This window comes from Bombina bombina, chromosome 6 (assembly GCF_027579735.1).
Source record: "Bombina bombina isolate aBomBom1 chromosome 6, aBomBom1.pri, whole genome shotgun sequence".
Taxonomy (NCBI): Eukaryota; Metazoa; Chordata; class Amphibia; order Anura; family Bombinatoridae; genus Bombina; species Bombina bombina.
In genome coordinates, this window is record NC_069504.1 from 992578716 (window position 1) to 992591094 (window position 12379).

At 34.7% G+C, this 12379-nt stretch overlaps 1 protein-coding gene across 1 annotated transcript in view; it reads right to left on the reverse strand.

Moving 5' to 3' along the window:
* Nucleotides 1-12379, reverse strand: part of FAT2 (FAT atypical cadherin 2) — a 166190-nt gene that overhangs the window by 101582 nt on the left and 52229 nt on the right. The window contains exon 3 of the mRNA XM_053718687.1: nt 11884-12198. Within this exon, the coding sequence (XP_053574662.1) occupies nt 11884-12198 (315 nt within the window). The remainder of the gene's footprint in view (nt 1-11883; nt 12199-12379) is intronic.

A 12379-nucleotide genomic window follows, 5' to 3' on the forward strand; every position in this document is an offset into this window, starting at 1 on the left:
ATTTACTTCTATTCTCTTTTCTCTTTGCTGAAAAGCATATCTAGATAGGCTCAGTAGCTGCTGATTGGTGGTTGCACATAGATGCCGCATGTGATTAGCTCACCTTTGTGCATTGATATTTCTTCAACAAAAGATATCTAAAGAATGAAGCAAATTAGATAATACAAGTAAATTGGAATGTTGTTTAAAATTGCATTTTCTATCTGAATCATGAAAGAAAAAAATGGAGTTTAATGTCCCTTTAATGGTCCTTTAAAGGGTGTTTTTTCCTGAATAAAACTATTTTTTTCATGCTGTGGAAGCCATAATAAATCCTCCTGATTCAGCAATGAGCATTGTCTTCATCGGCCAGTAAGCACTCTGTCCCTAGGGACAAACATGCATTTTTTTTTATTTTTAGTAACAGTGTTTTCACATAAAACATACTTTAACATGTTTGTATCTCTTTCTAAAGAACAGTAGAAATATTTGGAGTTTAACATTGCTTTTTCTGTTAGGTTTATCAGAAGCTGGCAATTAAAAAGATAAACTTAAGCTGTTTAAACAACTAACAAGAAATGCAGGTATGTGCAGTGCTCATATTGATGGATGAATACAATACATAATGGTTTATAGGAAGATCTCCTTAGCTGTAGCAGTTATTAGACAAAAAAGCCTGAGAAAAATACATAGTAGTGCCACACTAAAATGCTATAGTAACATGTATTGTTGCACTAATGATTACTTGTATGGGGTGGGTTACAATCCTGTAGAAAAATGTATCAAATGATATATCTACAAAAATACATTAGACTATAATGATAATTTTTGTAGAATCATTTTTCTAAAGGGCTGTGAATCTAGATTCCTATGTGTTTATCTCCTACAAGTGGATAAAAAGCATTTAAAGTTATACTCAGGTGGTGCAATACGCTGCAGTGTTTGAGACTGACATGGAGCGATTGGCTGGTGAGGCACAGGTGTGTAGCTGCAAATCACAAGCTGTCTTTTTAATATGTATTTAACCTTTTTACAGAGTATTTTGTTATTACCCTAATATACACTTTTAAATCAGGGACATATTTCCCTAAAAAAGCATGTACATTTAAAGGGACATACAACTCTATTCTGTGCCAGTAATTACAGGACAGTAAAGCCAAAAGGAAATGTTCCTGATTCGGGTAGCGCATGCAATTTTAATCCACTTTGCACTTCACTTCTATTATCAGTTTTGCTTAGTTATCTTGGTATTCTTTGTTAAAGAGTAATTCTAGGTGATCTCAGGGGCGTGCACGTGCCATTAGCCCTCTGGCAGCTGTGTTTGCAACAATTGTTATTATAGTTATATTATACACAGTTGAGACTCTGCTGCCATAGAATTTTTGAAGCCCTCTATGGTAGAACTTTTTCTATGTATAAACCTAGTTGCATTTGTTCTGCATGTGCTCTATACACTGCACTGTAAATGCATTTTAATAGTTTTGCACCACTAGAGGGCATTAGTTCACATGTTTCATATAGATAACATTGAGCTCATGCACGTGAATTTACCATGGAGTCAGCTCTGATTGGCTAAAATGCAACTCTGTCAAAAGAACTGAAATAAGGGGGCTGTCTGCTGAGGCTTAGATACAAGGTAATTACAGAGGTAAAACGTGTATAATTATAACTGTGTTGGTTATGAAAAACTGGGCAATTGGTAATTAAGGGATTATCTATCTTTTAAAACAACAAAAATTCCGGTGTTGACTGTCCCTTTAAGGAGCATTAGTTTCACCAGTGCTTAGAAAAAAAAAAGCTAAAAAAATGAATGCATCTACCTAATGAAAATGGTGAAGTAAACCACTAGTTCTAGGGGAAGAGAAACAGGATAGCCCTTTTAAAGAGACATGAACCCCAACATGTTATCTTTTGTCATTTAGACACAGCTTACAATTTTAAATAACTTTACAATTTTTTTCTGTTATGTAATGTGCTTTATTCTCTTGGTATCCTTTGTTGCAAAGCATACCTAGATAGGCTCAGGAGCAGCAATGCACTACTGGGTGGTAGCTGCTGATTGGGGGTTGTGCATATATGCCTCTCTTCAATGTCTACCCCAATGTGCTCATCTAGCAACAAGTAGTATATTGATGCCCATTCAACAAAGGATAGCAAGAGAATGAAGAACATTTTTATACTAGAAGTCAATTGATAAGTTATTAAAAATGGAATGCCCTATCTGAATTATGAAAGAACATTTTTGGGTTTCATGTCCCTTTAATTTTATTTAGGTGTGCTTCAGACACATTTTCAATAAAAAAAACTTTATAACATTATTTTGCAATAAAAAGTTAACATTATTATGATCTTTTATGATTCAGACCAAAGGTGGGCCGGCTCGTAAACTTACATTTTTCAAATAAAGATATCCAGAGAATGAAGACAATTTGATAATAGGAGTAAATTAGAAAGTTGCTTATAATTGCATGCTCTATCTTAAACATGAAAGAAAAAAAACTTGGGTTCAGTATTCCTTTAATGGAAATTAGAATTGAATAATAAAGAATATATTTGACAATAATCTATTATATAAAGTTGTACTGTTTCTTTTAATAAATTAGATCATGTGCTTTTGTTTTTTGTATACTTTTATGGTAATAGAACAGCCCCCCCCTTCAAAAAATACTTTATTGCTAATAGTCTTCATCATGTTCAGCAATTCAGGTGCTGATCTATGCATTTTGGTCAGTGAAACCTAATCTGGTATTGGTGCACAGTATAACTGATTTTAAATCAATTATCTATTGAAATGTATTAGTGTAAGACTCACCTATTTGGTTTGCCTTGACACTGCTAGTTGAGTTTTCAGGATTTGGCCAAAATATGGTAATAATACACCAAATCCCTTTTCATTTAAGTTTGGGAATAATGCTTTGGTAACTATTAGTCTCTAAATCCTAATCTATTTGCTGCATTTGAAGACTAGTGATCACTATTTCTTCCTTTCAGTTTATCATACAATGGCATGCTTTGTCTTATTTGCAAACAGACATAAAATGCCATACACATATTTTTTGCATTTATTAAATCATTGAGAGGATAGCAATATTTACCCTCTGTAGCATTCATACAAATGGATAGGAAAAGCTTCAGAGTATTAATGCAGTATGATTCATTGCACTATCACTAGTAACAAACATACAAACTTCTTACAGAATGCCTTGCCATTTCATTCCCGTCATATATCACCAGATAGACAAAGGATCCGATATCGATCTATCTATAAAGCTCAGTCTTATTCTTGATCTATCTGGAAGTCTTGTGTGCACAGCTATATTTTGCTCTATATGAGCTCTGTTATGTATTTTGTATTTATTTTTTCATGTGGCTCCCTGTTTATAATGTAAACTTTTCAATAAAAAAAATATTTAAAAATGAAGTGAACATATATCACTAAGATTATGAATGGAAATTGGGATTTTTTTTTAAAGGAAAACTAAAATAAAAATTAAACTTTCATGATTAAGATTTCCAGTTTCCGCTAATTATCAAATGATGTAGTTTTTTTTTCTTCTTTTTTATATGTTCTGAGGCACCATCTCCTATGAGTATGCGCAAGAGGTCACAGTATATGCATACATGAGTCTGTGATTTGTTGATCGCTGTCACGTGATAGAGAAGGCAGGGAAATGGGAGGAAATTTAAAAATGTGTAAGCAAAACAGCTACTGCTCATTTGAAAGTGTTATTGTGTTTTTATTATGCATTTTTCAGTTATGTAATTGAACTGTATTTAATGTCCCTTTAAATTTCATAAGCCATGATAATGCTAATGTAATTTTGTATAGGATGATCCAATTGAGTTTTGGGAAATCTATTTCTGGTCACTGCTCAGATGTGACTTAAAATTCTAGAGAATGTGGGACTAAAGGGACACTGAACAGTAGCGAACCTACTCAACAGGGGGTCCTGGTGCAATATTCCCCTCCCCTCCAATGGTAACTCAGTAGTTAGTAATATACATGCTGCTCTGTATAATGATTTTGAGTATAGATAAATGGACCTGAAAACTGCACTTAAAGGGACACTGTACCCAAAATTTTTCTTTCGTGATTCAGATTGAGCATGAAATTTTAAGCAACTTTCTAATTTACTCCTATTATCAAATTTTCTTCATTCTCTTGGTATTTTTATTTGAAATGCAAGAATGTAAGTTTAGATGCCGGCCCATTTTTGTGAATAACCTGGGTTGTCCTTGCTGATTGGTGGCTAAATTCATCCACAAATAAAAAAGTGCTGTCCAGAGTACTGAAACAAAAAAAAAGCTTAGATGCCTTCTTTTTCAAATAATGATAGCAAGGGAACGAAGAAAAATTGATAATAGGAGTAAATTAGAAAGTTGCTTAAAATTGCATGCTCTTTCTGAATTACAAAATAAAACATTTGGGTTCAGTGTCCCTTTAAAAAAGGCACCCCTGCATTAGGATTGTATACATTCTGCACATGCCTATGTATAGACTGGCTGCTATGGGCCCCCCAGCACTTAAAGGGACAGGAGCCCCTAAATATTCTTTTGTGCTTCAGATAGCACATACAGTTTTAAACAACTTTTCAATTTACTTCTATTATTAAATTTGCTTCATTTTCTTGTGAAGGATTTATTGGCAGCTAGCTGAACACATGTAGTGTAGCCAATCACAAGAGACAAATGTGTGCAGGCACCAATTAGCAGCTAGCTCCCACTAATGTAGGATATGTGCATATTCTTTTTCAACAACGGATACCAAGGGAACAAAGCACATTTCAAAATAGAAATGAATGTAAAAGTATATCCTAAAATTACATACTGCTCTATCTGAATCATGCAAGTTAAATTTTGACTTTCCTATTCCTTTAAGCCCTGGTGCCACCACACCTGCTGCACCGATGATAGTTCTGCCCCTGACACTGAACTATATTATTCACATGAAAGGGCAACATCTAAACATATTTTTGCATGTAAAAAAAACATGACATCAAAGTTAAATAAATTAAAAAAAAATTGAAACTAATTCAGCTGTATCCGTTGTGCACTTCCTACTAATCCTCATTAACCTTTCCTGCTAAGGTTAATTGTCTGATAAGCACTTCCTGTTATAATGCACACTGGTTAAACCTGCTAAGCTTTGGTAGGACTTTCCTATAAGCCAGTAGAAAGTGCACAACTGATATTGCTGTATTAGTTTAAATATTTTTTTTAATTAAAGGGATACACAGGTCAACAATGAAATGTGCATAGGTGAATTTGAAATAGAAGCATTTTTGCATTATACTTTCATTCGCAAAAATGCTTCTAATAAAATATATTACTGTTTTTCTGTGGCATACGCATATATCCCGCGAGAGGCCGTGCACCAGTATTCAAACACCACATTTCAGAGGGTCAGCAGTAGCTTGTATGAAACAAATGACATCTTCCAAAGCAATAGACACTACAACCATCTCTCTGAGTAAGCATTGTGTCTGAATACTTGTGCACAAGCCCTCACAGGATATGCGCATATGCCACCGAAAAACACTCAGTAATAACTTTTACTAGAAGTATTGATACTGGAAATAGATTGCAAACAATGCTTATTTCAAATTAAAATGCACTCATGCACATTTCAATTGTAATCTTTCTATCCCTTTAATATTTTTGTTTTCAAGCATAAATGGCTACATGTTTAAAAAGCTGTTCTTTCATGTGGATGACAGAATTTATTTAAAGGGACACTGAACCCAAATTTTTTCTTTTGTGATTCAGATAGAGCATGCAATTTTAAAAAACTTTCTAATTTACTCCTATTATCAATTTTTGTTTGTTCTCTTGCTTTCTTTATTTGAAAAAGAAGGCATCTAAGCTATTTTTTTGGTTTAGAACCATGGAAAACACTTGTTTATTGGTAGGTGAATTTAAACACCAATCAGCAAGAACAACACAGTGTGTTCACCAAAAATGGGCCGGCATCTAAACTTACATTCTTGCATTTCAAATAAAGATACCAAGAGAATGAAAAGAATTTGATAATAGGAGTAAATTAGAAAGTTGCTTAAAATTGCATGCTCTGTCTGAATCACAATATAAAAAATTGGGTTCAGTGTCCCTTTAAGTATCCCTTTAATACTGCTTACATGACATGTTTAAAAGCATTATAAAATTAAACTAGAATGTCCTGTGGCACCTAAAGTAAATCTAAAGCAGAAGCAATAAATCAGCTTGCAAAACAAATCTGTTATTTTGAGTTGTCTGAAAACAAAATGACTTATTTACAAAATAACTTAGAACTCTTGATGTCAGCACTTGATACGAATTTAGGGCGTTTCCTCCCACATCTCTGGAAGGACATGAATAAAACATGAACAGTCTAATAATCTCTGCTAAATTGCCCATGGTCTCCAATAAAAAAAGAGCTGAATTGCTTGTAGGAGAAAAGGAGAGGGTACAAGAACATGGCTTTTATTTAAGTTTTATTACAACTTTGTGCATTAAATAGGTTATTTACAATGTCATTTCAATATGCATTTTCATTTTTCCGTTAACAATTTGCAGAACAATTTTGAAAATATTTGAATGTGTTTTAGTAATACATTTTGACTGTCTTTTTATCTCATTATTTCATTTATTCATTTCAGAATATTTTATATTAAGATTTTGTTGTGAGCCCTATTGAGTATGTGTCTGCTTCACATACTTAAAGGGCTTGTCATTTTAGCACTACCAACTCTCCTTTAATGCTACGTGGTTAACCCCCACAAAGGGTTGAATACACAGTTAAATTACCACTTGGGAGATGCACAGAAATGCTGGTCCTGAGCCCATACAGCTGGCAAGCAATTCAACAGCAGTAGTTACATGACCCAACTGTTTAAAGGGACAGTCTAGGCAAAATTAAACGTTCATGATTCCGATAGGGCATGTCATTTTAAACAACTTTCTGATTTCCTTTTATCATCAAATTTGATTTGTTCTCTTACTATTCTTTATTGAAACTAAACTTAGGTAGGTTCATATGCTAACTTCAAAGCCTAGACAGTGCTAGTTCATGTTAAACTTGTGCTCACTCCCATGGAGTTATTTATTAGTTAGCACTGATTGGCTAAAATGCAAGTCTGTCAAAAGAACTAATATAAGGGGGCAATGTGCAGAGGCTTAGATACAAGGTAATCAAAGAGGTAAAAAGTATAACTGTGTTGGTTACGCAAAACTGGGGAATGGGTAATAAAGGGGTTATCTATCTTTTTAAACAATAAAAATTCTGGAGTAGACTGTTGCTTTAACAGCTACTGCTGATTGGTTCAGTGGCTATATCCTTTTGGGAACAGTAGTTTTCTTCTGTTCTTAAAGGGACACTGAACCCAATGTTTTTCTTTCGTGATTCATATAGAGCATGCAATTTTAAGCAACTTTCTAATTTACTCCTATTATCAATATTTCTTCATTCTCTTGCTATCTTTATTTTAAAAATAAGGCATCTAAGCTAGGAGTAAATTAGAAAGTTGCTTAAAATTGCATGCTCTATCTGAATCACGAAAGAAAAAATGTGGGTTCAGTGTCCCTTTAAGTAGTAATTTAACTATGTGTTTAACACTTTGCGGTGTTAATACATAGGGGCCTATCTATCAAGCTCCGAACGGAGCTTGACGGCCCGTGTTTCTGGCGAGTCTTCAGAATTGCCAGAAACACAAGTTGACACACAAAGACCGCTGCTCCATAACCCTGTCCGCCTGCCGGAATTCAACCCGATCGAGTACGATCGGGTTGATTGACACCCCCTGCTGGCAGCCCATTGGCCGCGAGTCTGTAGGGGGCGGCGTTGCACTAGCAGCTCTTGTGAGCTGCTGGTGCAATGCTGAATACAGAGAGCGTATTGCTCTCCACATTCAGTGATGTCTTGCGGACCTGATCCGCACTGTCGGATCAGGTCCGCAAGACATTTGATAAATAGGCCCCATAGAATTGATGGGTTGCTAGTGCTAAAATAACATGTTCTAACAAAAGCATACAAGTTTTGCACTATAACGGTCCTTTTAATGCAGGGAAAATCCCTTGCAGGCAAACTCTTCTCAAGGTACAAGAGGAGCTTCATAGTACTGGTAAGATTTCTTAGAGAATTTCAAGCCCAGAGACATTTTGATAATTGGTCCATATGCGTTTAATCCCTGCAAAGGGCTAGAAAACAGCTAAATCTGCTCCAGGGCAGAATTACTGCTGAGCTATACAATTATAAGCATATTTACTGACCCAGTTTGATTCAGTAGCAATTTTCAGATCAGGACTGGCAGCGCACATATAGTGCTAGATTCAGGGGTGAAACACATTGTTATAGATTCCTTGATGCTCCTTTTATTTATCAAGGGGTCTCATTTTAAAGATGAGATAGTGTTTATAATTCATTGAGCATCAATTTACCTATATTTTCCACAGTTTTGTTACTGAGTGTTCCTGCCATTATATTCTATAGTTGTGCTAGGTACATGATTTCTCACATATCAAACAAAACTGCAAGCAATTTAGAACAATGATAATTATAACCACAATACTATGGAGCAGGTGAAGAAAGTAGGAGATAGAATACCCATTCGCCATACCATTGTATATTAATTTATTTAGTTCTGCTCCTTTCTGTTCTTCTGTACGTTTGTGTACTAGATTCATTTATACCACCAGCCTGAAATGTATTTCAGTTTTGGCTGTTTCATGTGAGATCAAGCCCTCACAACACTTGCTCTTCATGCATGAGTCTATTATTTGGCATATTATTGTATGCACAGTTGCAGATCTTTTGCAGCGCAGTGCTGAATTGCTGATATATATTACTGTGCATATATATAACTTTGTGTATGCAGAACTTATGCAATAATTAACTGCTAATATATACTGTGCATTTTTAAAACCTTTATTGTGTGTGCTGACTTTTTTGAATGCAGCACTTTATTGCCAATATATACTGTGCATATTTAAAACTTGAATTGTGTATAAAAACAAATGTAGCTTTCAATTAATGATATATACATTGCACTAGAGTACATCTAGTGCTATAGATGATTGTTTCTCAACCGTGGTCCTTAAGTACCCCCAACAGGCCAGGTTTTCATTATAGCTGAACCAGTGCACAGGTGAAATATATCACGCTTATATATCACGCACATGGGCGCCCATTGGAATTTGTCTAGAGGGTGCATACGAAATTTAATTTATGATAATCTATAGCAGTATTCCTCAACTGTGGTCCTCAAATATCCCCAACAGGCCAGTTTTCATTATAGCTGAACCAGTGCACAGGTGAAATAATCAGCTTATGAGTGAGAGCAGGTTAGTAACAATGGTATAACTGATCAGCTGATTACTTCACCTGTGCACTGGTTCAGCTATAATTAAAACCGGCCTGTTGGGGATATTTGAGGACCACGGTTGAGGAATACTGCCATAGATCATCATAAATTAAATTTCGTATACACCCTCTAGACAAATTCCAATGGGCACCCATGTGCGTGATATTTTAGCATAAACCACTGGGACTCTTTTACTTTGTTTATATCTTCACATATTTTAACCTAGAAGAACATTGATTGTTGCCCTGGAAAACATATACTATATAGAGATTCTATTCTTGCACCTGTGTGTGTGTGTATATATGTATGTATAAGTATATGTGTGTGTATATATATATATATATATATATATATATATAAATAATATATATACACATATACATACACTCACCTATCTTTTCAGTAGTCTCAAATGAGAACATGCATGATTGTAATAAAGGAATGCAAATAAAAGTATATTAAATTAATAAAGTCTTGCAAACTACTGGAATCATTGTATTTCCTTTCATACAACATAATCCTGGGAGTCGGCCACAGAAATGTATGTCTCAAGAACAAAAGATTGTTTCAGGAGGATAGCACTCTGACAGGCTGGGTCTTGTTCATTTTAGAGGTTACAGATAGCAGTACACAGTCCCAGCCTGCTGAACATTCTCTGAAGCAAGAGACCATATAAAGTAAGGGTAGTAGGGGTGTTACTGCTTACAGTATATCACCGGAGCAATATAACTTTATTGCTCTATTACATTACTGGTTACAGAACACAGTTTCCATAGGCTGAACTGTAAGGAACATTTACATCAAGCACCTGTTCTCACAAGCCCTGTGTTCAGTTCCCAGAAAAGGATATTCTATTATGAGAATGTCAAGGCATCAATACATTTTTAAATAGGCCTTTTGTTTAAATAATACTTTAATGGAAAAAAGGAATAGAAACCGCAACACTAATTTAGGGAAACCTTGAAACTAGCATAATCATTTCCACTATTTACCTAGGATATATTGGATTATATACATTAGTGAGATGATTGAGGCACTGTATGAAGCTGTCAGATAATTTGGAGAGAGATTTAAAGGGACACACAAGCCAAAATTAAACTTTCATGATTCAGATAGAGCATGCAATTTTAAACAACTTTCCAATTTACTTCCATAAAGAAAATGTGCAGTCTTTTTATATGTACACGGTTTGAGTCATCAGCTCCTACTGAGCATGTGCAAGAACTCACAGAATATACGTTTATGCATTAGTGATTGGTTGATGGCTGTCACATGATACAGTAGGAGTGAAAATAGACATAACTTTAAAATCTACTACTCATTTCAAGTTCAAAGTGCTATTGTGTTGTCTTTTTATCATGCTTTTGTTGATTATGCAAATCTACAGTATTTACTAGTCCTTTAAGTATTTTTTCATACATGCAGAGTATATATTAGCCATTAAGGGAGCATGAAACCCATTTTTTTTTTCTTTCATTATTCAGAATAAACAAGGAGTTCTAAACAACTGGGAGCTAGCTAAGTGCTTTTGCTGAGTAAATTACATAAGAAGCATTGCTGCTCCTGAGCCTACCTATGTATACTTTTCAACATTGGATATCAAGAGAACAAAACAAGTTAAGTAATAGAAGTAAATTGCAAAGTTGTTTAAAATTGCACAATAGTTTTGAATTGTGAAAGTTTGATTTTGACTCTACTGTCCTTAAGTGCTGCTGCTGACTATTCTGATCAGATATTACTGCAATGATCTGTACAGTCATCAACACTCGTCTTTCAAAAGTAGAAAATAAATGTTCAGCATGGAGGTGGCCGGTGGGGCTGTTAAACTTAATAAATGACAATTTCAAACTAAATAAGGGAAATTCAAAGGTGAGCTAATAACAGTTCACCTACATTCATTATTTCATTTAATATTATGAAAACTTCAAATGCAAAGTTTATATAGCTTTAACAATATTATTGTGCTTATGGCTTGTTCTGCTACTCCACCTCAGTATGTGTGTTGTACTTTCCCTTTTAATTCTGGTCCCGAATTAAGGCTGCTTGAGAAGCAGTTTCAATCACTTTATATGGAAAATCATTACTCCCACCAAAACCAAGTTCTTGATATGGAACCTTATGGTATCCTTTATTAGCACTCCAAATTATGGGGATCTGTAAACATCTCTGCTATTATGCATAAAGCAGGCACGGGGAGAGATAACAAGAGTCCCATAGCCCAATTCCTCAAACTGTTTCTGGCCCAACTATTTCACAACCCCCCCCCCCCCCAAATGTTCTATTCAAGAGAAAAGGATGTTCTCTTGAATTGTATAATACAGAATATATTATTATTGAGAAACTATTTTTTTTTTTTATTTATTTCTTATTTATTTCGTCATTTATTTTGAAACAGAACACTGATTTAGTTTATCCACAGAATAGTATGGTCTATATTGTAATGATTTAAAAAGTCCTGGAATACATTTTGTTATATTTGATATTTGGATAATACAGAGGACATCTACTGTTACATATAAATACATACATAAAGTTTACTCAGTGTGTTGGGATCTATTCTGCTACTTACCAGTGTTTGGGTTCAACCTGAAAAATCCCTGGCTGTTCCCAGCAGAGAATTGGTAGGAGAGCTGGTTGGCAGATATGGAGTCAGCATCTGAAGCTTCCAGTTGAAGGATAGAAAGATCAGCTGGTGAATTCTCAGGAACTGAAGCATAGAACACAGCGTGGGACAACTGTGGAATGTTATCATTGATATCAGTAACTTCAATGTAAACCTCAGCAACAGAAAACAGAGGGACAGTGCCCATGTCGGTGGCATAAATTGTCAACCAGTAATGAGAAACAGATTCTCGGTCTAAAGGGACCTCAGTCCGGATTGCACCTAAAAAAAATGCTTATTGTTAATTTTATTATCTGTTTATACACCATAATTGATATACGATTGACATATATACCATTTTTTTAAAAGCAAGATTAATAGACAGATAACAAAAATGTGACTAAATTACACCATGACTGCAGTTAATCTTTCCCAACAAAACTACAAAATTAATATTTAGGTC